The sequence below is a fragment of the Nerophis ophidion genome, linkage group LG04 (genome assembly GCF_033978795.1).
Source record: "Nerophis ophidion isolate RoL-2023_Sa linkage group LG04, RoL_Noph_v1.0, whole genome shotgun sequence".
NCBI lineage: Eukaryota > Metazoa > Chordata > Actinopteri > Syngnathiformes > Syngnathidae > Nerophis > Nerophis ophidion.
Genome location: NC_084614.1, coordinates 69,389,077 through 69,415,208, shown reverse-complemented (window position 1 = coordinate 69,415,208; position 26,132 = coordinate 69,389,077). Strand labels below are relative to the sequence as shown.

The following is a 26,132-nucleotide window of genomic DNA, read 5'->3' as shown; positions in this document are numbered from 1 at the left end:
GTTTACAACTTATAGTAAATCATAAAACAGGACGTAAACCCAAGTTTAACAATTAGCACTTAAATCATAATCTCCAGATTAATTACATTTATAATTATGCTGACCTGTCCAGCAAGTTTAAAAAAGAAGTTAACCACTACATGCACTAAATGACGCTTTTAGCCTTATTGTACTGAGCAATTTTTTGTACCCTAAAATCTAAAGCCGTATTAACATTGTTTGTGGTAATGGAAAAACAGTACCGCTGTTGATGTTACGGTAAAATTCTGCCAGTTTTCTACTGTAAAATCTACGGTTGTTTTTACACTGCTTTACTGTTAATTAAAAAACAGTACCACTGTTAGTTTTAGGCTGAAATTCTACTTCTAGCGACTGAGCTGCTGGTCTATTATCCTAAAATTTAAAGTCGTTTTTACTGTTAATGAAAAAACGGTAACACTGTTGGTTTTATGGTAAAATTGTATTGACTGAGCTGCCATTTTTTTTTTACCGTAAAATCTACGTTCAGTTTTCCAGTGCATTACTTACTATAAATTGAAAAATGGTAACACTGTTAGTTTTTTGCTAAAATTGTAGTGACTGAGCTGCCAGTTTTTAACTGTTAAATAGATGATCGTTTTTACAGTTCATTACTCTTAGTGGAAAAACGGTAGCGCTGTTAGTTTACGGTAAAATTCTAGTGACCAAGCTGCCAGTTTTTTACCGTAAAATCTACAGTCGTTTTTATAGTTAATGAAAAAACGTTACCAACTGTTAGTTTTGCGGCAAATTTCTATTGACTGAAATGCCAGTTTTACCCTAGAATATACGGTCATTTTTACAGTTCATTACTGGTAGTTGAAAAACAGTAACAGTGTTAGTTTTACGGTAAAATTCTGTTGACTGAAATGCTATTTTTACCGTACAATTTACGGTTATTTTTACAGTTTGTTACTGTTAGTGGAAAAAGGGTAACGCTATTAGTTTTTCAGTAAAATTTTAGCGACCAAGCTGCCAGTTATTTACCGTAAAATCTACAGTCGTTTTTACTGTTAATGAAAAAACATTACCAACTGTTAGTTTTATGGTAAAATTCTATTGACTGAAATGCCAGTTTTTACCGTATAATTTACGGTTATTTTTACAGTTCATTACTGTTTGTGGAAAAACAATACCACTTTTATTCAACTGGTGATGTGACGTTCGCTAAGCATGGTGGCTAAAGGTGCTTCTTCCAAGATGCAGTTCAGGCACGGACACAGCGGAAAGGTAAGAAATGTAGATTTATTAACTAAAAACATGCTAAGAACAAAAACACTGGTGCTAGGTAGATAAGACAAACCCAAAGCGCTAGCAAGGAGGCTAGGGAACTAAACACAGGGATAGCGTGGAAGCTAATCGGTATAAAACAGGATTACCAGAGTCAGGAGATAGCGATCGTCACTGTTGTGGGAAACAAGGCTAGGATCAGAGAGCGAGTAATAGAAAATGCAGGCTTAAATAAGGATGGTAATCAACAAGCAGGTGAGAGTCCAGAAACAAGGAACAGGTGAAAGAAATATGCAACCATGGCAACACAAACCAATCAGGAAGTGCGCAAACAAACTCAAAAATCTAAACAACGAACGATCTGAGCAGCGGATCGCAACAGGTGAATTTGCAATCCATTTTTTAAATGTAATAATCCCAGCAGGCACAATACATTGATACAACAATAATTATACATACATGTCCTTTAAAACTGACTTTGAAACAATGTTGCAAAATAGTTGTATTTGTAAACAGAGTAGGATCCACTTTGTTGGTTGGGAAATGACCAAATTTCAAAAGTCAAAGCCACATCACAACCTGACATTGAATAAACGTCATTAAAAAGCATGTTTTTTCAATGTTGTGTTTGTGTTGTAGAATATTGGTTGGGAAATGATCAAATCAACGTCAGAACCCAGCAATGATTTTTAATTTTCCTGAAGGAACTCTCCTGAAAGAATGAATAAAGTACTATCGATCTATCTATCTATGATTAAACATCATCAAAAAGCATGTTTCAATGCTGAGTTGCTCAACGCCAGGACCTCATTCAACAAGTTCTCAACGTTGTTTTAATGTCTTATGCCTGCTGGGATATATCTCGATAATGACTTTTAGTTTTAGAATATCGCAAGAGCCAATGAAAAACAAATTGAGGGACAAAAATGGTGGCGATTTGTCTATTTTTGCATGTTTTTCCTGAAAGAATATCATTCCAAATTCAGCAGAACCTGTCCGAAAATCCACAGAAGTATGATGTACTGCTGGATTAGACCTTGCCTGCCTTGCCTTCTGCACATGTTTTCATTCCATCATTTCTCAGCGTCATGCAGAACCTTTCCCTCATTGTCTTCTATTTCGCTCCAGCAGGAAGAGCAGGAAAGGTTGTGTTGCCCGGCAACAGCGGTGCCAACTAGGCCCTGTTTCAGGGGTTTTCTCAGAGGAAAGAATCCTCTCTCTTTAACATCTGTGATATTTTACTGTCTGGTGTGAGAACCTCCCAGCGTGTTCTTCTTTTTCTTCTGACTTTTAAAAAAAGTATAAACTTTTGCTTCAAGTCTCATCTGCTTTAGCGTAGGCGTCGACTACCCCCCCCAGGCTTGTTATCGTTACAAAAACATTGCACTCCTCGGAGTTAATGGAGGAGACGTGGAAACATGGCAGCCACCCTTAAAATAGAATGCTTAAAAAAGGAAAATAAACCAAAGCGGTCAGTTAGCCATTGTTGTTTTTAGTCTGTCGGGGTAACTTTGTGGTTCTTGTCGGGGAACACTAGCTATTATTGGCATTTCTGCTGCACTCTGCTGTGTGGATTGCAAATTCACCAGGTGAATAAAAAATGGTGTACTTAATGAAGTGTCCAGTGTGCATTGTGCTTGTAAACAAACATTAGTATTAACAATTTGAGAAATAAAAATGCAGCAATGGTCCTTTTCCAGTCAGGCCTACTGTGGACCCCACTGCTGCTCCTGGTGGCCTTTATCCAACAGTTTTGCTGATCTGTGTGGTTAGTTCACCTCTGCACTCGGCCCCGACGGGAAGGGCTGACATCACTTTTAAACAATGTCTGTCGGCCGCTGGCCCTTTCTGGACGAGACGGGCGACACAGTAGCGCAAGATGGCAAAGCAGGCTCTGCACTTTGCACTGAGAATAAATAGTACACTAAAACTTTTGCCAATGCTAAACTAGCCTAGCTTTGCTTTTTTGTGTATTTTTGTGTGTGTTGCGTCACCCCTGAATTGGAAAAGTGATGACAAGTGGTTGCTGATCGCCATAGAACAGGAAATTAACCAAACTGGTTGTGGATGCGAAATATAATACACAATAGCGATGAATTGCAGCAGTACCTATAAAGCGTCACTAGGTGTCAGTATTGGTTCTTCAGCATTCACACAAAATTTAGCATTCATGGTTAGAATAGCATGCTTACAGTTAGCATTAGTGAAATACCAAAATATATATCACAAGGTGGGGTATACCTACAAAATTAGCTAGAAAAACAGCTAGCATACTTACATTGGCATGCTAATAGGTATCGTTTATCAAGTAACACATTTTTTGAAGCTGAGGGGTATACCTGCACAATTAGCAAAAAAAGCGAGAATGCTAATAATAATACAGTGCGTTTGCACCTTGGGCTGTGAAAAAGTTAGTTACGGACTGCAAAAGGCCTCGGGCTGCACTTTGGACGCCCCTGATGTAACTCATCACTAGGTGTCAGTATCGCTGAAGTACCTATAAAGCGTTACCAGGTGTCAGTATCATAGCAGTACCGATAAAGCATTAATAGGTGTAAGTATCGCTGCAGTACTCAATAAAGCGTCAGTACGTGTCAGTATCACTGCAGTACCTAAAAAGCGTTTGTAGGTGTCAGAATAGCAGCTGTACCTATAAAGCATCACTAGGTGTCAGTATCACAGCAGTACTTATAAAGCATCACTAGGTGTCAGTTTCAAAGCAGTACCTCTAAAGCATTACAAGGTGTCAGTATCACAGCAGTACCGATAAAGCATTAATAGGTGTCAGTATCGCTTCAGTACTCAATAAAGCGTCAGTATGTGTCAGTATCGCTGCAGTACCTAAAAAGCGTTTGTAGGTGCCAGTCTCGCAGCTGTACCTATAAAGTATCACTTGGTGTCAGTATCGCAGCTGTACCTATAAAGCATCACTAGGTGTCAGTAATGCAGCAGTACCTATAAAGCATCACTAGGTGTAAGTATCACAGCAGTACCTATAAAGCATCACTAGGTGTCAGTATCGCAGCAGTACCGATAAATCATAAATGGGTGTCAGTATGGCTGCAGTACTCAATAAAGCGTCAGTATGTGTCAGTATCACTGCAGTACCTAAAAAGCGTGTGTAGGTGTCAGTATCGCAGCTGTACCTATAAAGCATCACTAGTTCTCAGTATCGCAGCTGTACCTATAAAACATCATTAGGTGTCAGTATCACAGCAGTACATATAAAGCATCACTAGGTGTCAGTATTGCAGCAGTACTTAATAAAGCGTCAGGTATGTGTCAGTATCGCAGCTGTACCTACAGTATAAAGCATCACTAGGTGTCAGTATCGCAGCAGTACCTATAAAACATTACTAGGTGTCAGCATCACTGTAGAACCCTATAAAGCATCCCTCTGTGTCAGTATCGCAGCAGTACCTATAAAGCGTCACTAGGTGTCAGTATCACAGCAGTACCTATAAAACATTACTAGGTGTCAGCATCACTGTAGAACCCTATAAAGCATCCCTCTGTGTCAGTATCGCAGCAGTACCTATAAAGCGTCACTAGGTGTCAGTATCGCAGCAGTAACTATAAAGCATCGCTATGTGTCAGTATCGCAACAGTACTTACTAAAGCGTCAGTATGTGTCAGTATCGCTTCAATACCTAAAAAGCGTTTGTAGGTGTCAGAATAGCAGCTGTACCTATAAAGCATCACTAGGTGTCAGTATCACAGCAGTACCTATAAAGCATCACTAGGTGTCAGTTTCAAAGCAGTACCTCTAAAGCATTACAAGGTGACAGTATCGCAGCAGTACCGATAAAGCATTAATAGGTGTCAGTATCGCTGCAGTACTCAGTAAGCGTCAGTATGTGTCAGTATCGCTGCAGTACCTAAAAAGCGTTTGTAGGTGCCAGTATCGCAGCTGTACCTATGAAAAATCACTAGGTGTCAGTATCGCAGCTGTACCTATAAAGCATCACTAGGTGTCAGTATCACAGCAGTACCTATAAAGCATCACTAGGTGTCAGTATCACAGCAGTACCTATAAAGCATCACTAGGTGTCAGTATTGCAGCAGTACCGATAAAGCATTAATAGGTGTCAGTATCGCTTCAGTACTCAATAAAGCGTCAGTATGTGTCAGTATCGCTGCAGTACCTAAAAAGCGTTTGTAGGTGCCAGTATCGCAGCTGTACCTATAAAATATCACTAGGTGTCAGTATCGCAGCTGTACCTATAAAGCATCACTAGGTGTCAGTATCACAGCAGTACCTATAAAGCATCACTAGGTGTCAGTATCACAGCAGTACCTATAAAGCATCACTAGGTGTCAGTATCGCAGCAGTACCGATAAATCATTAATGGGTGTCAGTATGGCTGCAGTACTCAATAAAGCGTCAGTATGTGTCAGTATCACTGCAGTACCTAAAAAGCGTTTGTAGGTGTCAGTATCGCAGCTGTACCTATAAAGCATCATTAGTTCTCAGTATCGCAGCTGTACCTATAAAGCATCACTAGTTCTCAGTATCGCAGCTGTACCTATAAAACATCATTAGGTGTCAGTATCGCAGCAGTACATATAAAGCATCACTAGGTGTCAGTATTGCAGCAGTACTTAATAAAGCGTCGGGTATGTGTCAGTATCGCAGCTGTACCTACAGTATAAAACATTACTAGGTGTCAGCATCACTGTAGAACCCTATAAAGCATCCCTCTGTGTCAGTATCGCAGCAGTACCTATAAAGCGTCACTAGGTGTCAGTATCACAGCAGTACCTATAAAACATTAATAGGTGTCAGCATCACTGTAGAACCCTATAAAGCATCCCTCTGTGTCAGTATCGCAGCAGTACCTATAAAGCGTCACTAGGTGTCAGTATCGCAGCAGTAACTATAAAGCATCGCTATGTGTCAGTATCGCAACAGTACTTACTAAAGCGTCAGTATGTGTCAGTATCGCTTCAGTACCTATGAAGCGTTTGTAGGTGTCAGTATCGCAGCTGTACCTATAAAGCCTCACTAGGTGTCAGTATTGCAACAGTACCTTTTAAAACGTCACCAGCTGTCAGTATAGCAGCAGTAGTTAATAATGCGTCGGTATATGTCAGTATGGCAGCTATACCTATAAAGCATCACAAGATGCTATAACTAAAAAACATTACTAGGTGTCAGTAAAGCCTCGGTAGTTGTCAGTATCGCAGCAGTACTTATAATTTGTCCTTAGCTGTCAGTATCATATTTCAGTATAAAGTGTCACTAGGTGTCAGTATGACCCTAGGAACCCCAAAATGGCCAAGCAGTAGAAATGGATGGATGGACGGATTGTGTATTTTTTTTTTACCGGTAGCCATTATTAAAATGAAAGGATGCTGGTGCAATTATTTAAATGTCTTTGTATTTGTACAATATACAAGTTAAAAGCAGCCCTCTGTAGGTCGAGCTGAGCGATATTTCCGTAAATATTATTGTTAGTGTGATATCTTGTTGTTTTTCCACTTTTCAATGTTGCCCTAATACAGTGCTGGGCAATTATTTTACTCGGGAGGCCAGATTTAGATGAAAAAAGTGTGTCTGGGGGCCGGTATGTCTCTTTTTAGGAACGCTAATACCAAACCTCACAATGATTGAAAGCTAAAAACGTTATGACAGAGCGCCTTAAAAAACGGAATAGAATTTTGACATTTTTTTACTGAATGAGACACCCAGAATGTACATGAAAATAAAGAATGTGGGGTTTACAATATTAACTATGAATGATAAAACACTGAATATTGACAACTGAATATTGACAATCAACCAAAATGCAACAAACGTAGTGAAAAAATCCCCACCTACAATCTGAGATATCTCATAGTGACCATAGTAAGCAATTAGATGACTATAGTCTGTAATTAAATGACCATAGTAACTAATTAGATCAGTGGTTCTCAAATGGGGGTACTTGATGGTATGCCAAGGGGTACTTGAGATTTTTTAGAAATAGCAACAATTCATAAATCCTTTATAAGTATATTTATTGAATAATACTTCAACAAAATATGAATGTAAGTTCATAAACTGAAAATAAATGCATCAATGCAATATTCGGTGTTGACAGCTATATGTTCCATAAATATTGATGATAAAGATTTATTTTTTTGTGAAGAAATGTTTGGAATTAAGTTCATGAATCCAGATGGATCTCTATTATAGCATCAGTGTGTGAATGTGTGTGTGAATGGGTAAATGTGGAAGTAGTGTCAAAGCGCTTTGAGTACCTTGAAGGTAGAAAAGGGCTATACAAGTACAACCCATTTATCATTTATTTATTTATTACAATCCCCAAAGAGGGCACTTTAAGTTGATGATTACTTCTATGTGTAGAAATCTTTATTTATAATTGAATCACTTGTTTATTTTTTTCCAAATAGTTCAAGAAAGACCACTACAAATGAGCAATATTTTACACTGTTATACAATTGAATAAATCAGAAACTAATGACATAGTGCTGTATTTGACTTATCTCTTTTTTTCAACCAAAAATGCTTTGCTCTGATTAGGGGGTACTTAAATTTAAAAAAAATTCACAGGGGGTACATAACTGAAAAAAGGTTGAGAACCACTGAATTAGATGACCATAGTAACTAGTATATGATGCAGATTCCAAGCATTGAAATACTTAGTATAGTTGAAGACTTCCGGTCATTAGAAACCATCACTGCACATCACAATGGCAGCTACTCTTTCCATCTTAAAGATCTAAAACTATTATCTGGGAATGTCCGACGGGCCAGATTGAAAAGCTCAATGTGCCGCATGTGGCACCCGGGCCTTAATTTGCCCAGGTTTGCCCTAATACGTCTCCCAAAATGATACATGTTTGATTTTATGTATTGCTGGAGGGAAATACAAATTGAGCTGCGAGTCTGCAAAAGGCCCCCGGGGGCCACACGTTAAACGGCCCTGTCTTACTTGGCAGGTTCCACTCCATTGTAGTTCTTACACAATCTTAACAAAGAACAATGGAGACATAACCTCCTTAATGGCTCGTCAGCTAGACTAATCTGCACAAAGATAGCCTCCCTGAACCTCCCTCTGCCAGTGTCTTCGCTCCGGGACACTTGTGCGCCTCCTCCACGTCTTTCTCAGCCTCCTCTACCACATTCAGGAGTCTCAAGTGGGGCCAAAAAAGACTCCTCTTGTCTCTGTTTCCGGGAATGTGCCCCCCCCCCTCCCCTTTACCCAATGTAGTAAGTAGGCTGTGACGTGGCAGCCATTGTTGAAAGCCCAGGGCCCCCATTGTCGCGGCGAGGGACAGCAGTCCAAACAACTCCCCCTCCTCCTGCTTGAATAAGTAGGAGTCGTCGTCTAGAGGGGGACAAGGAAAGGGAACTTTTGCTATTTATACACAAAGTGCAACCATTAGGTCTTTGTCCGGTGGGGATTATAGACAATCAGCTCATAGACAATAGCAGGAAGCAGAACTTTACTGTCAAACTCAGAATGGCAGCAAGACCTCCGCCAGGGCATGAAAACATACTTTTGATTATCTGGAACCAACTCATTGGGTTTCATTATTTCTTATGCTGCAGTTTTCGTAAGATTCAGTTTTCGGATTGTAACACAAACGAAAGTGCCACTGTTTTATTTGACTATGATAGACATGCCATAATCAGCTCAAAAGCTAAATTAGAATATTTCTTTGCTGAGGTTGTCTATGAAAAGGAGGCCAGCCAGGTGTATGTTGGTACACCTCACTCTTTAGGACCTTAAAGGCCTACTGAAATGAGATTTTCTTATTTAAACGGGGATAGCAGGTCCATTCTATGTGTCATACCTGATCAATTCGCGATATTGCCATATTTTTGCTGAAAAGATTTAGTAGAGAACATCGACGATAAAGTTCGCAACATTTGTTCGCTAATAAAAAAGCCTTGCCTGTACCGGAAGTAGCAGACGATGTGCGTGTGACGTCACCGGTGTAAGGGTTCCTTGCATCCTCACATTGTTTATAATGTGAGCCACCAGCTGTGAATTGATTAACGTGGACCCCGACTTAAACAAGTTGAAAAACTTATTCGGGTGTTGCCATTTAGTGGTCAATTGTACGGAATATGTACTGTACTGTGCAATCTACTAATAAAAGTATCAATCAATCAATCAAAAGCAGTAAGAGCAATTCGGACCGAGAAAGTGACGATTTCCCCATTAATTTGAGCGAGGATGAAAGATTTGTGTATAAGGAAAGGTAGAGTGAAGCACTACAAAAAAAAAGAAAAAGAAAAGGCGACAGCTCCAGTGGTAGCGTTTCAGATGTAATTAGACACATTTACTAGGATAATTCTAGAATATCCCTTATCTGCTTATTGTGTTAATAGTATTTTAGTGGGATTATAAAGTCATACCTGAAAGTCGGATGGCTGCAGTGAACGCCAGTGTCTCTGAGAGAAGCCGAGGAGCCAAGATCACAGCTGCCTTTTTGAGCTGCAGGATGAGGTCGCGTAATCCACTCAAGTCCCCGGGAGAGGCCGCTTTAATATCACAATTTTCCCATCCAAAAACTTGCTGGTTGATGTAGAGAAACGTGTTCGCTTGACCGCTCTGTGTTAAAGCTTCACAAAAAACAAAGAAACAACGGCTGTGTTTCGGTGCTAAAGGCAGCCGCAATCCACCGCTTTCACCAACAGCATTCTTATTTGACGTCCCCATTATTAATTGAATAAATTGCAAAAGATTCAGCAACACAGATGTCCAAAATACTGTGACGATGAAAAGAGACGACTTTTAGCCGTAAGTGGTGCTGGGTTAATATGTCCCCTCGAACCAATAACGTCACAAACACGCGTCATCATACACGTCATCATTCCGCGACGTTGTCAACAGGAAACTCCACGGGAAATTTAAAATTGTAATTTAGTAAACTAAACTGGCCGTATTGGCATGTGTTGCAACGTTAGGATTTCATCATTGATTTATAAACTATCAGACTGCGTGGTCGGTAGTAGTGGGTTTCAGTAGGCTTTTAAGAGCTTGCATTGGACATCCATTTGGCAGCTGGGGCTTTAAGTTCGATGCTATTGTGCTCGCCTGGCATTCAAAGGACCCAGATTTGAACGGAAATAGGAACTGGACCAGCGGCCTTCTGTATTAAGGGGCGTACACACAAAAACCTGGCATAAGCCCATTTCACGGCAAAGTTGAAATGTAACAATAGAGAACTGAACGTGGAAATGTTATTCCGTCTGTGCCAACATTTGATATAAACAATGTAAAAGATTGAGGGAAGGACAAACAAATCGATGTATTTGCTAATGCTAGGGGTGTAATGGTACACAAAAATTTCGGTTCTGTACGTACCTCGGTTTAGAGGTCACTGTTCGGTTAATTTTCGGTACAGTAAGAAAACAACAAAATATACATTTTTTTATTATTTATTTACCAAATTTATAAACAATGGCTTTATCCTTTTAACATTGGGAACACTATAATTATTCTGCCCACATTAATCAACATTAAACTGCCTCAAATTGTTGCTCAGATTAAAGCAATCAATCAATAATTATTCATATAGATAGCCCTAAATCACCAGTGTCTCAAAGGGCTGCACAAACCACAACACAAACCACTACGACACCCTCGGTAGGGCCACATAAGGGCAAATAAAATAAAACAGTTTCAACTCAATTCATCATGCTTAATTTATCACAGCATTTGGGAAGCCTGGAGTTGATTTTTATTATGTAAATGTTACATTTTTATCAACATGTGATAGCAGGGACCCTGCCATTCAAAGCTTTTCTGTCCGTAAAACACACACACACACACGCACACACACACACACACACACACACACACACACACACACAGACACACACACACACACACACACACACACACACACACACACACACACACACACACACACACACACACACACACACACACACACACACACACACACACACACAAAACTAATTAGCCTTCACCTCCAGCCAGAACTGCGAGCAAGCTGAGCTGCACTTTAAATTTCTAGAACAGTGTTACACGTACTCCTGGGGGTACTTGAAGGTATGCCAAGGGGTACGTGAGATTTTTTTCAAATATTCTACAAATAGCGACAATTCCAAAATCCTTTATAAATATATTTATTGAATAATACATCAACAAAATATGAATGCAAGTTCATAAACTGTGAAAAGAAATGCTACAATGCAATATTCAGTGTTGACAGCTAGATTTTTTTTGTGGACATGTTCCATAAATATTGATGTTAAAGATTTCTTTTTTTGTGAAGAAATGTTTAGAATTGGGCTTCATGGTGGCAGAGGGGTTAGTGCGTGTGCCTCACAATACGAAGGTCCTTAGTAGTCATAGTTCAATCCCGGGCTCGGGATCCTTCTGTGTGGAGTTTGCATGTCCTCCCCGTGACTGCGTGGGTTCCCTCCGGGTACTCCGGCTTCCTCCCACTTCCAAAGACATGCACCTGGAGATAGGTTGATTGGCAACACTAAAATGGGCCCTAGTGTGTGAATGTGAGTGTGAATGTTGTCTGTCTATCTGTGTTGGCCCTGCGATGAGGTGGCGACTTGTCCAGGGTGTACACTGCCTTCCGCCTGATTGTAGCTGAGATAGGCACCAGCGCCCCCCGCAACCCCAAAGGGAATAAGCGGTAGAAAAATGGTTGGATGGATGTTTAGAATGAAGTTCATGAATCCAGATGGATCTCTATTACATTCCCCAAAGAGGGCACGTTAAGTTGATGATTACTTCTATGTGTAGAAATCTTTATTTATAATTGAATCACTTGTTTATTTTTCAACAAGTTTTTAGCTAAAGTCTTAACAAGCTGCTTTGCTTCTTCTACCTCTGTCTCAGCACCCAGCATTGTCCCACCCACACAACCATCTATTTTTTCCAAATAGTTCAAGAAAGACCACTACAAATGAGCAATATTTTGCACTGTTATACAATTTAATAAATCAGAAACTGATGACATAGTGCTGTATTTTACTTCTTTATCTCTTGTTTCAACCAAAAATGCTTTGCTCTGATTAGAAGGTACTTGAATTAAAAAAATGTTCACAGGGGGTACAGCACTGAAAAAAGGTTGAGAACCACTGTTCTAGAAGGTCAACGGGATCATAGTGATGTTAGTAATAGTTGACTGGGAGGTGTTTATTATCATTTGGGGAGAGTACGCTGCCTTATGCTCACCTGCTAAACACCTATATGCTCAACGCTGAAGCATTTACAACGTGCACTCTGAATATGCACTGCTGATTGGCTGTTACCGCTATATATGTAACCAATCAGATGGTTGTGTGGGTGGGATAATGCTAGGTGCTGAGACAGAGGCAGAAGAAGCAAAGCAGCTTGTTAAGACTTTAGCTTAGAAACTCGTTCGGTAAACCCCCGTACCGAACCGAAACTCCCGTACCGAAACGGTTCAATACAAATACACGTACCGTTACACCCTTATCTAATGGATTATCAATCAATCAATCAATCAATCAATCAAAGTTTATTTATATAGACCTTTTTTACGAATGCCTCAAAGAGCTGCACAAACCCCCACTATATCTTCGGCTCTGATCCCACATCAAGGCAAGAAAAAACTCGACCCGATTGGTTGGATACCGTATTTTCCGGATTGTAGGGCGCACCCTATTATAAGGCGCACTGCCGATGAATGGTCTATTTTTGTAATCTTTTTTCATATATAAGGCGCACCGGATTATAGAGCGCACTAAAGGAGTCATATTAGTATTTTTTTTTCTAAATGTAAAACACTTCCTTGTAGTCTACATAACATGCAATGGTGGTTCTTTGGTCAAAATGTTGCATATATTACTGTATGTTTTACAGATCATCTTCAAGCCGCTTTCTGACAGTCTCTTCCAGATGCGCCGTTTTGTGGGCGGTCTTATTTACGTGGCTCACCTTCGGCAGCGTCCTCTCCCCGTCATCTTTGTTGTAGCGATGTAGTGTGCAAGGACGGAGTGGAAGAAGTGTCAAAAGATGGAGCAAACTGTTTTAACGACATTCCGGCTTTACTTCAATCAATAACGGAGCAGCATCTCCTCATCCGGAAACAACAACGCCGGAAATGTGTCCCGTGAAAAAACGTCCGACCGGAACTCTAATAAAAAAATTTCCTTGGGTGATTAATGTAAACTCACTACACCGGTTTGTTTTAGTGCCTTCATAACAAGTTTACTGACAGATATAAGTAAGAACTTTATACTACTATAAATTAGAAATGGCAACAACGGAGGATGAATGCCACATACCACGAAGATAGAGAAAAAGAGGAAGCTTATCGACTAATACAAAGGCGGACTCGCACAATTTTTCAGGATTTATGCAGATCCCAAATATTGATCAGCAGGTACCAGAAGGTAAGAATAGTAGCTATTGCATAATATTACGAAACATAACACCAGATAATATGTCTTACCTTATACATGCACCATGATAATACTCGTATGTTGAAGCACATCAAACGGTGCAGGCTACACTTAACTGTTATGTGTGACTGCCATATATCTACTGGTCACACTTATCATTACACCATCAACCAAATTTATTTAAACTTTAATAATATCCAATATTGCGACAAATATCACGGTATATTATCATACTTTCCAAATATGTTTTTGTCTAAATAAAAATAATAAAAATACTTAAATTTACAGCAAACTACCCATCAAATTAATAAAAGTGACTATACATTTTATGTTGTTCTTTAAAGCATATTACTGTAAATAAAACAAAACTACTACTGTTTTTTAAATAAAAAATCTGTTGACTGAGCTAACAATTTTTGACTGTGAAATCTACAATTGTTGTTTTCAACGGTGTATTACTGTAACTGGAAAAGACGGTACATTATTTTTTACTGTAGAAAAACTGAAAGCTATGTTGCCAGAATAAAAAACGAACTTGTACTGTTTTTCCATTCACAATATGTTGTTGTAAAAACCAATACAACACAAAAATTCTAGCAACTAAACTGCCAACTTTTTCCGTTAAACCCCTCTACCTCCCAAAAAACGGGGGGTAAAAAACACTACTTTAGAGTAAAAAAATTTAAATGTAAAGTTTTTACTGTAAAATCGACAGTCTAATTAAAAAAATTATATAATTAATAATAAAATCCAGAGGTAAATTCATACATTATTCGCTGTTACAAGCGGCTTTTAATGGCAGCCATAATTGCCCTGTGGCCCTCAATGAAAACGAGTTTGACATTCCTGGTGTAATACATCTGATACTGTTTCTACGCATGAAAATTTTCTGGATTTGAGTATACACCATTTTTAGTAGGAAATCCACACAACTCTTTAACACATGAGACCCCAGGTGGGTTACATCTTTACATATTTTTTTGTACTTTTGGTGGCACTCTTTAATGGGATCCTAGCAGGTTGTGACGATGTGTTGATTGGTCGTTTCTCCTCAGGACCCCAAGCATTCTCAACAAGGAGCCGACAGAGAGGAAGCCAAAGAATGACAAATCCTCTGTCTCGCTCAAACATGAGTTTGACCCCACCGGTAAGAAACCCCCTTTTGCTTAAACTCTGCGTGATGCCGTTCATTTAAGGAAAGTGCTTTGGCTTTTTAAAGTTGGATGGTTCAAACTAAGGCAAGCCAAGTTGTACTTTTTTGGGCTTGGCTCACCAGAACAAGCAGATCTAAGAGTAGGAATGAAGTGCTCAAAGGCAACACTTAATAAAAAAAAAAAAAGTTGTTAAGGTGGTTCAAGTGGTTGGCAGAGCTTTAACGCCGATCCGAAACCCGCCCTTTCCTTCACCCTGGAGTCTTGCTGCCTCCTTTGTGGGGGCCAGAGGACAAACCATTATCCACTCAGCTCTCTCACATAATAATTGGTTTGAAGTGGGGGGCGTGGGGGAACGTTGGAAGGCCAAGTGTGAATCACAGGGCTTTGGCGAAGTCAGAAAGGAAAAAAATCTGAGTCGAGTTATCCTGTGCGTCATGTTGTGAATGCAAATACTGCTGATCGTGAAGTCCGAGGATAAAATATACGTCCTTGTTGTTTCCTCTTTGGAATAATGCAACACATGTTTACAGTCCCATTGCCAAGAAGTGTACGACAACAGAATATCAAAGGGCTTATTACAGAAACTTGTGGAACACCAATAGTTTTGGTACAGGGTGTTCTCAACTTGATTCCAGCGGTTTTCCTCAGATAGGGTCATTCCTAAGTCACCCTCCCAAAGTGACTTAATTGAATTCAGACGATAAAACACTGAATATTGACAACATATAAACGTCACACCCCCTCTCAATCGACATATTTTACAGTCGAGCGAAAGGCAACAAAAATGCAACAAACATAGCGAAATATGAACGCAAAGGGTAAAAAAAACCCCCCTACAATCTGGTACATCTGATATAGCACTAAGCTTTTGAACTTTGTTGTAAAAATCTCCTTCGCGTCCGTCCCTGACACCCGCATTTCAGGCTGGCCGCTCTGAAAACACTCTTTGGAAACGCTCACCACCTACACTGCTTGGTTCCTCGTCTGAGCTGCTGTGACTTAACCATTGTAACTAGTATATCATGCAAAAGTGCAGATTCCTACCATTTAAGTACTTACGGTAATTTGAAAACATCACTGCACATAATAATAGCTGCTACTGTTTCCATCTTAAAGACATAAAAAAAATCATTTGGGAAAGTCCGGCCTGCGATGAGGTGGCGATTTGTCCAGGGTGTACCCCGCCTTCAGCCCGATTTTAGCTGAGATAGGCACCAGCGACCCCAAAGGGAATAAGCTGTAGAAAATGGATGGATGGATGGAAAGTCCGGCGGGCCAGATTAAAAAGATTAACGGGCCGTATGTGGCCCCAGGGCCTTAATTTGCCCAGGTCTGCCCTAAAGTCACCCAGCATGCAGCTATAAAATTATAAAATGATGTTGCTGAATAGACGATATGTGAAATATTCTTATTTCTGACAGTTCAATTAATTTGCCCAGGTCTGCCCTAAAGTCACCCAGCATTCAGCTATAAATACATTAAATCAAAACATTCGAATCACTGAATTGTTTGACTTCAGGGACAACCAACCATAAATTTTGTAACTTTCCAGTCAACTTGCTGTAATTTTGCTGCCTTTCAAAAATGATTCCTGCTAGTTCGAACCCTTGATCTTTCACTTCCTGTGCGGGGATATCCCCTCCCCATGCCTGCATCCGACAGCTGCATGAGGAATATGTGCACATTGATCAAAACTAAACACTTTAAGTAATGAATATCACTGCAGGCCACATTATCATTATTATGATGTAGCATGCAGCTTTCTAAGTATGTGTCGATGACAGGCCTCGTCCAGCGATGTGTGATAATCCAGAGAGATGAAAATGGATTTGGCCTGACAGTAAGTGGAGACAATCCTGTGTTTGTGCAGCTGGTCAAAGAAGGTGAGGATCTCTCACACATACCACCACTCACACACACACGCACACACACACGCACACACTTTATAAACATGAGGTTTCTTTTGTTTTGATGCTTCATAGATGGAGCTGCAATGCGAGCGGGCGTCCAGACAGGAGATAGAATCATTAAGGTGATGTTTATGTTTTTCTTGGCTTATGTTGGTGGTTGGTATCCATGACAAGAAAGAGAAGGTGTATCTACTAAGGTTAATTTGTGTCTACGAAAGGTTTTTGTGGACACTGAGTTTATGTACCTTAATTTTTAGCGTTTGAATTTGGGGAACTACATTTTTTTTCCCTCATCAAATTATGCTGATGTAACCAAGGTTTTATATAAGTCGCCTAAACTGTATCACACTACAAAATAACAAACACGGAGGCTCCAGTTTCACACGAGGACCACTTTATTTTCGTTCCTTTCAAAAACTTCCGCTCCACCCTAAGATGACATAATTTCCGTTCTATCTACATTCAAAGTAAGAGCTCAAAGCATATACTGTATAACAGGAACTAAACATAACAAAGAGGCAAACCATAAAAATAGGTTACACTGACAATGTCATTGAATAAACATTTCTGAGCAAAACAAAAAAATTTTTAAATTCAGTTTGTTAAAATGCAGTGTTTTAAAATTCAGTGTGTAAAAACTCAGTGTAAAAAATTTTACAGTAAAAAAAATGGTTTAAAAAAATGATGTGCAGAAAAATTAAGTGAAGACAAATTCAATATAATAAACATTGAGTGTAAAAAAAAATCTGTGTAAAAATTCAGTGCAGAAAAAATTAGTGTAATCAACATTTAGTGTAGAAAAAAATCAGTGTAAAAAATTTAATGTAATAAAAATTTTGTGTAAAAAGTTCAGTGTAATAAAGATTTAGTGTAGAAAAAATCGGTGTAAAAAATCAGTGTAATAAACATTTAGTGTAGAAAAAATCTGTGTAAAAAAAGTAGTCGTAAACATCTAGTGTAGAAAAAAACCAGTGTAAGAAATATTTATGTAGAAAAAAATCTGTGTAAAAAAATCAATGTAATAAAAATGTAGTGTATAAAAAATCTGTGTCAAAAATTCAGTGTAGAATAATTCAGTGAATTAAACATTTAGTGTAGAAAATAATCTGTGTAAAACATTCAGTGTAATAATAATAATAATGGATGATATTTTACATATCGCTTTTCTAGACACTCACAGCGCTTCACAGAGAAGTGAGAACCCATCATTCATTCACACATGGTGGTGGTAAGCTACTTTAATAGCCACAGCTGCCCAGGGGTAGACTGATGGAAGCGTGACTCCCAGTTTGCGCCTACGGCCCCTCCGACCACCACCATCATTCATCATTCATTCACCAGTGTGAGCAGCACTGGGGGCAACGGTGAAGTGTACTATTTTCTAACTCTCCACAACCAACCTGCTTACCTACTCCCACCCCGATTGAATGAACAGACTCCCTTAAATAGTCCAAGCCCCTCCCTCCGGCATACTATTGACAGGGGAAAAGGGTGAAAATACAAACTTGTACCCTTAATGTACATGTCTCGATAATAATTGACAATATTTCATGCTAAACAGATCCAGTCAATATCGACAGTGACGGCGTGGCGCAGTGGAAGAGTGGCCGTGCGCAACTCGAGGGTCCCTGGTTCAATCCCCACCTAGTACCAACCTTGTCACGTCCGTTGTGTCCTGAGCAAGACACTTCACCCTTGCTCCTGATGGGTGCTGGTTAGCGCCTTGCATGGCAGCTCCCTCCATCAGTGTGTGAATGTGTGTGTGAATGGGTAAATGTGGAAGTAGTGCCAAAGCGCTTTGAGTTCCTTGAAGGTAGAAACCATTTATCATTTATATATATCTATATATCCATTACATCATCAGATGAAACTTAATATTTAGCAAATCCATGAATAAATAATAAGTCCATCTTAAGACCACTTGATCTGGTCCACTGGTCACATGATCTCAAGACAAGGCACACTTACATGGCGTCATATTTTGCTCACATATTTTTATTCAATTATCATAATTTGAAATAGTTAATATCACAAAATGAAAACGCAAACAATTCAGTCATGTAAACTTAGTGTAAAAAATAACTAAGCTTTTGTAATAAAGACACAAATTGACCTACATAGGTGTCCAAAATTAGGCTCAGGGGTTATTTACGTCCCATAGCTTACTTATTGTTTGCCTGCAAAATATTGTAAAACATTGAATTTAATTAAAACATGATTCACATTGGTTTATAAAGGAGGTTAAAGGTCACACTGAGTCATTTTAGAAGTAGTTGAAACATAAAATGTTATGTCTGAAATAGGGGAAAATGACTGAGGTCATTGGTAATAGGTTACTGCTTTGCGAGTATTATATTAAGGTTAAATTCAATCCACTGAGTCACAAAAAACAAGCCATAAAATGTAATACTTAAACAAAATGTATGTGAAGAATTCAGACCCAATAACAGATATCTCTCCTTTCCTTGTTTTGAGTACAATTGAATGTTGCCTCAATCTTCACTTTAACCAAGAAGGAAGAATGCACTACTGACCCAATAAGACCTGATCAGTCCGAAAGAAAAATAGATTATACAGAATTATCTGCTCACAGATAGTGGTTGTTTGAGAGCACTGCATCTAGTCCTGGATCGCCTCACTTCTTAATGCAACAGTCACACTCAAGATTCTCACAGCTTTTCATTAAACAGCCATCCTGCTGATGTGAGTTGTAATTTAATCATTTCCAACAACCAAAATAAAACTCTCAATTTCGGAAAAATTCACATGTATTACAAAATATTCATTTTGATAATTTTGTACAAATTTTACAGCAAAAAAAAAAACGATAACTCCAAACATTTTTTGGGGGCAAAACAGAATAAGCCTGTATGGTGCCAGTCTGGCCCTAAAAATGTGTGAAAAGTCATCAGTTTTACAGAGGAATGCTTATTCCATCACTGTAATGAATTCATTTAATAAAAAAAAAAACACATTTTGGGGGGATCTAGGGTTTACATTGACAGCTGCATCAAAAGACAAAAACAGCAGAGTAAACACATGATTCAGTTGGTCCTTGGATAGAGGAGTGTCTAGACACATATCCTGTTCAACACATCATGTACACAGGCAATAGGTGGGATTTTTCCCACCGCACTCGGTCGACCTTTCTTGATTACGTACCGCTCAGATTTATCAGGACAGCGTCTCTTTTTGTAGGCGAGGGCACCGCACGCTCACTGATTTCTTCAAAGTTACTCATTCTTGATGCTCTAATTGAGTTACGATCAAGGCAAAACAGACACGAGGTGAGCGGACATAGGTGCTGACGTTGGATGATGTCATCACTTTTGGGTGCACTGATTGGTCTTGGTGGCTGTGTCTGTATGTGCCAGAAGGACAACATGGCCCTTGTCGCTTTCTGAACTAAAACGCAATATTCAACACTGAAATGCGTATAGATAAAGATGCGGAAAATGTAGTTTTACTTACTGGTAGAGAATGGCGTAGACCAGGGGTTCTTAAATCTTTTGGAACTAGGGGCCCAATTTAAATATTACCACTGGGGACCCTTATCCCGGGGACTGGACGCAACAGATCCCAAATAGGGCTGTAAATCTTCTCTCGATTGAAAGTCAATACTTTTTTTATTAACATTGGGTGCCAGTTCTATGATTAACTAAAGTACTAAAGTCGAAGCAAAGAAAAATCCATAAATTATCGGCAAATCTTTAAGCCGCAGGATTCAAAGCGTAGGAGAAATGTAGCCGCTTATAGTCTGGAATTTACAGTGATATTTACCTAGTTTATTACCTCCAAAAACATGCACCTGGGGATAGGTTGATTGGCAACACTAAATTGGCCCTAGTGTGTGAATGTGAGTGTGAATGTTGTCTGTCTATCTGTGTTGGCCCTGTGATGAGGTGGCGACTTGTCCAGGGTGGACCCCGCCTTCCGCCCGAATGCAGCTGAGATAGGCTCCAGAATGGATGGATGGATGTACATAGTTTATTAATTTTTAGCATTCCGCTGCTTATTAATCTCACAGATGCATCACCATGTTTGCTATTTCCTGCAACAACAATAACAACTTAATTAGTAGTCTTGATCTTGATTTTAATCAAATTCCGTGATTATATCTAACCTAGTAACAAGATAAAACTTGTCAAATTATTTTAAAACGTGTTAATTGCGAAGATTGTCACCAACGCTAAGGTCAGGCTGATTACAAGAATAAATACTATTTATATACATTTTAAAAGAATGAAAAAAAAGGACTCATGAAAACTGATGTATAATTTATTTACATGCAATTAAACGGTGCTAAATTTAATAATTTCAAACTAAATATGAATAATAATATATGTTTCCTTAATAGGACTAAAGTACAAATAAAATAAAGCTTCACCGCTTTAGTCATAATTATTGCGCTTAAGAAACTTCTCTATGACTTAAGCTCCAGACTTTTTCTGTTTGTTTGATATTGTCATTACTGTCTCAGGTGGTATAAAAGTATATTACAACTGAGTACCACTACAGCCCATACGGACCACAGCTAAAACAACTGCCATTTTTTGGCGGCCCTCAAGGTGTAAACTTTTTAATGGTACTCGCAGCTCAAAATCAGCAGCAATGGCATTTATTGTTTTGCGGCCGAACCAATTATATATTTATTTATGTTTATATTATTAAACATTTCTACAATTTATCTAAATCTTTCCGTTTGTACCAAATTAAAACATGTATAATTTTTGTAAATCTATTACAATGTGAACTTTTGAAAATATATACTTATTAAACTGGTATAACTAAATAATTTAATAAAAATATAACCGGCTCAGGTTCATTGCTTTGGAAATTACAGGGTGCGTGGAAACGACACATGGGCAACGCCACTCTACTGCTGTGTGAGGCTTGTTTAAATATTATTTTAAATAGTTAATACAATTGGAATGAACATGTTTGGTATTCACACACATATTCCCGCTGCTTTTTGTTACTATAAAATGTACTTCGTAATATTTTTTGATAATAAAACTTCCATTATATTATTCCATTATCTTGATTTATAGCTCTTTATTGACCAAATTTCAGCTTTTTTATTCACTTTCCATGTGGATATTTATTGCAAATTGTAATTTAACAACCATTTAAATGCTTTCAACATATATATATTATATATATATTTTTTTTACTATATAATGATGTATGTACGTATATATATGTATATGTATATATATAAATATATATATATATATATATATGTATATATATATATATATATATATAATGTGTGTGTGCGTGTGTGTGTGTGTGTGTGTATATATATTTTTTTCTATATATTTTGATATATAATGTATTTATGTATAAATATATATATATATATATATATATATATATATATATATATATATATATATATATATATATATATTTATACAGTCGTGGTCAAAGGTTTACATACACTTGTAAAGAAGATAATGTCATCGCTGTTTTGAGTTTCCAATATCTCCAACTCTTTTTTTTTTTGTGATAGAGTGATTGGAGCACAAAACATTCATGAAGTTTTCTTCTTTTATGAATTTATTATGGGTCTACTGAAAATGTGACCAAATTTACTGGGTGAAAAGTATACATACAGCAATGTTAATATTTGGTTACATGTCCCTTGGCAAGTTTCACTGCAATAAGGTACTTTTGGTAGCCATCCACAAGATTCTGGCAAGCTGGTAATCCTCCTTTTTCATTGTCCCATTTAAAACACCTGTTCCTCCTTCAAACATATTGCTGGGTATTGTGGCCAAACAGCTCAATTTTTGTTTCATCTGACCACAGAATTTTCCTCCACAAGGATTCATCTTTGTCCATGTGATGTCAGATGAAACAAAAATTGAGCTGTTTGGCCACAATACACAGCAATATTTTTGGAGAAGAAAAGGTGAGACCTTTAATCCCGGGAACACCACACCCTCTTACAAGCATGGGGGTTGTAGTATTTTGCTCTGGGTCTGTATTGCTGTCAATTGAACTGGTGCTTTCAATGGGACAATGAAAAAGGAGGATTACCTCCAAATTCTTCAGGACAAGCTAAAATCATCAACCCGGAGGTTGGGTCTTGGGCGCAGTTGGGTGTTCCAACAGGTCAATGACCCCAAAAACATGTCAAAAGTGGTAAAGGAATGGCTAAATCAGGCTGTAATTAAAGTTTTATAATGGCCTTCCCAAAGTCCTGACTTAAACGTGTGGACAATGCTGAAGAAACAAGTCCATGTCAGAAAAACAACAAATTTAGCTGAATTACACCAATTTTGTCCAGAGGAGTGGTCAAAAATTCACCTAGAAGCTTGCCAGATGCTTGTGGATGGCTACCAAAAGCGCCTTATTGCAGTGAAACTTGCCAAGGGACATATAACCAAATATTTACATTGCTGTATGTATACTTTTGACCCAGCAGATTCGGTCACATTTTCAGTTGACCCATAATAAATTCATAAAAGAACCAAACTTCATGAATGTCTTTTTTGACCAACAAGTATGTGCTTCAATCAATCACAAAAAAACAAGAGTTGTAGAAATTATTGGAAACTCAAGACAACCACGACATTTTGTTCTTTACAAATGTATGTAAACTTTTGATCGCGATTGTAAATACAGTCGGGCAAAAAAGTATTTAGTCAGCCACCGATTGTGCAAGTTCTCCCACTTAAAATGATGACAGAGGTCTGTAATTTTCATCATAGGTACACTTCAACTGTGAGAGACAGAACGTGAAAAAAAAATCCAGGAATTCACACTGTAGAAATTTTTAAGAATCTATTTGTAAATTATGGAGGAAAATAAGTATTTGGTCAACCATTCAAGGCTCTCACTGATGGAAGGAGGTTTTGGCTCAAAATCTCACGATACAGGGCCCCATTTATTCTTTCCTTAACACGGATCAATCGTCCTGTCCCCTTAGCAGAAAAACAGCCCGAAAGCATGATGTTTCCACCCCCATGCTTCACAGTAGGTATGGTGTTCTTGGGATGCAACTCAGTATTCTTCTTCCTCCAAACACAACGAGTTGTCATCATTTTAAGTGGGAGAACTTGCACAATCGGTGGCTGACTAAATACTTTTTTGCTGTACGTGTGTGTATGTGTGTGTATATGTAAGATTTTTTTAAATATGGTGTAAGTTCAACAACATTAGCATAAAGCTAGTGCGCATAACAAGTGGATGGTAGCACACGCTAATAGCTCAATTTTGAGCTCTTTATTGACCAAATATTTGCTTCCTATTATATGTTCTGATTTCTGTTGTTTTTTTTTGACAGGTTAACGGGACCTTAGTCACTCAATCAAACCACATTGAAGTTGTTAAGCTTATAAAGTGTAAGTATTCGCTTGTCACCTAAGGTTAGGTTTGAAACGTGAATTACATAACTACAGTATTTGACTTATTTGAGGTTATTGAGGTGAGCAGTACAGTACTTTTTGATGTAATTAAACACTCTTCAATGGCAGCCGGCTCCTACGTAGCCCTGACAGTGCTGGGCAGACCTCCAGGTCTTCCTCAGATCCACCTGGAGGAGCACGAGGACAAAGAGGAGAAGCATGAGGAGGGCAAGGGAGAGGAGGAGGATCAAATGCAGAACTCACCTGGCGGGGAGCAATGTGGCAGCAGCCCTGAGGCACACCCTGCCTCCCCCTTGTCTGATGGGGTTGGACCTTGTTTTTATAACATTATATTTCAATAACCATATCACAGAATATAATTGTTGTTTTTTGGTTAAGAGTCTAAGAAAAAGAAAGTTGTCTTTTCCAGGATGGATCCACAGTTTCTTGGAAAACTGAGGTTGAAGAGGGCGATTATGCCGTCTCTTTGTTTGGAGACATGGCTAACGAAGGGCCTCGTACCAACAACACATTGGTGAGTCTTATAATAGGTTTTACAGTGGGCATATTAAAGGCCTACGCAGTCTGATAGTTTATATATCAATGATGAAATATTAACATTGCAACACATGCCAATACGGCCTTTTTAGTTTACTAAATTTCAATTTTAAATTTTCCCGGGAGTTTTGTCTTGAAAACGTCGTGTAATGATGACGTGTACGCAGGACGTCACAGGTTTTTAGGAAGTATGAGCGCTACACACACACACAGCTAAATGTCGTCTGCTTTAACGGCATAATTACACAGTATTTTGGAGAACTGTGTTGCTGAATCTTTTGCAATTTGTTTAATAATATTGGAGAAATCAAAGTAGCAAGATGGAGTTGGGAAGCTTTAGCCTTTAGCCACACAAACACACGGTGATTCCTTGTTTAAAATTCACGGAGTTGAAACTTTCCAATGGATCACAGCAGACATGGATCCTGACCACTTGTCAACCAGCAGGTTTCGGTGAGAAAATTGTGGTTTAAAAGTCGCCACTTACCGGATATCAGCTGAGCTTGCGCCTCTTGTACAGCTGCCGTCGACTTCCCCGAGACGCTGCGCGTCAACACCCGGCCGTGGACGTACACTTCTGACTATCGGGTACTGTTAAACTCACTAAAACACTAGCAACACAATAGAAAGATAAGGGATTTCCCAGAATTATCCTATTAAATGTCTCTAAAAACATATGAATACGTCTCAATGCAACGCGATTGCAATCGCGTTTTTTAATTTTATTATTATTTTTTTTTTTCTAGTCCGTCGCTATCAATATCGTCAAACACAAATCTTTCATCCTTGCTTAAATTAATGGGGAAATTGTCGTTTTCTCGGTTTGAATAGCACTTTTTGTTGGAGGCTCCCATTAAAAACAATGTGAATATGTGAGGAGCCCCCACACGTGTGACGTCATTGTCCGCGACTTCCGGTAGAGCAAGGCTTTTCTCCAGTTGCGAACTTTATCGTGGATGTTCTCTACTAAATACTTTCAGCAAAAATATGGCAATATCGCGAAATGATCAAGTATGACACATAGAATGGACCTGCTATCCCCGTTTAAATAAGAAAATCTAATTTCAGTAGGCCTTTAAAACATGTTTTGCAGCTGATGTTTCACTCCAGTCCTGTCGGGGGCAGTGAAGTGCATTAAAAGAATTGACAGAATTATCAATAGATGCCTTCATTATTCCCTTTCAACGTCATCCAATCAATCACAATTCATTTGTATAGCCGTTAATCACTAGTGTCTCAAAGGCCTTCACAAACCACAACAACGTCCCCTGATCTCAACCCACATCCGGTGAAGGAAAAACTCCAAAAGCCCTAGCTGTGAAAAAGAAGAAAAATTGGGAAGGGTCCGCTGATGTGGGGACCCCCATCCTGGGTGACTGGACGCCACAGATGCCGAGTAAGGCTGTAAATCTTCTCTCGATTGAAAATCAATACTTTTTTGTTAACATTGGGTGCTAGTTCTATGATTAACTAAAGTGCTAAAGTCGAAGCAAAGAAAAATCCATAAATCATCGGCAAATTTTTAAGCCGCAGG

The 26,132-nt window shown here is 38.7% G+C and overlaps 1 protein-coding gene across 3 annotated transcripts in view; it reads left to right on the top strand.

The window, feature by feature from the left end:
• The window catches only part of arhgef12b (Rho guanine nucleotide exchange factor (GEF) 12b), a 60,151-nt gene that overhangs the window by 6,762 nt on the left and 27,257 nt on the right, over positions 1 to 26,132 (top strand). For all 3 annotated transcript variants that reach the window (XR_009806571.1, XM_061898899.1, XM_061898897.1), the window contains exons 2-7: positions 14,677 to 14,768; positions 16,560 to 16,658; positions 16,758 to 16,807; positions 23,980 to 24,037; positions 24,170 to 24,366; positions 24,471 to 24,575. Coding sequence is in view for 2 of the 3 variants with exons in the window: in XM_061898899.1 (XP_061754883.1) it covers positions 14,677 to 14,768; positions 16,560 to 16,658; positions 16,758 to 16,807; positions 23,980 to 24,037; positions 24,170 to 24,366; positions 24,471 to 24,575 (601 nt within the window). In the remaining variant the exon portion in view is untranslated. The remainder of the gene's footprint in view (positions 1 to 14,676; positions 14,769 to 16,559; positions 16,659 to 16,757; positions 16,808 to 23,979; positions 24,038 to 24,169; positions 24,367 to 24,470; positions 24,576 to 26,132) is intronic.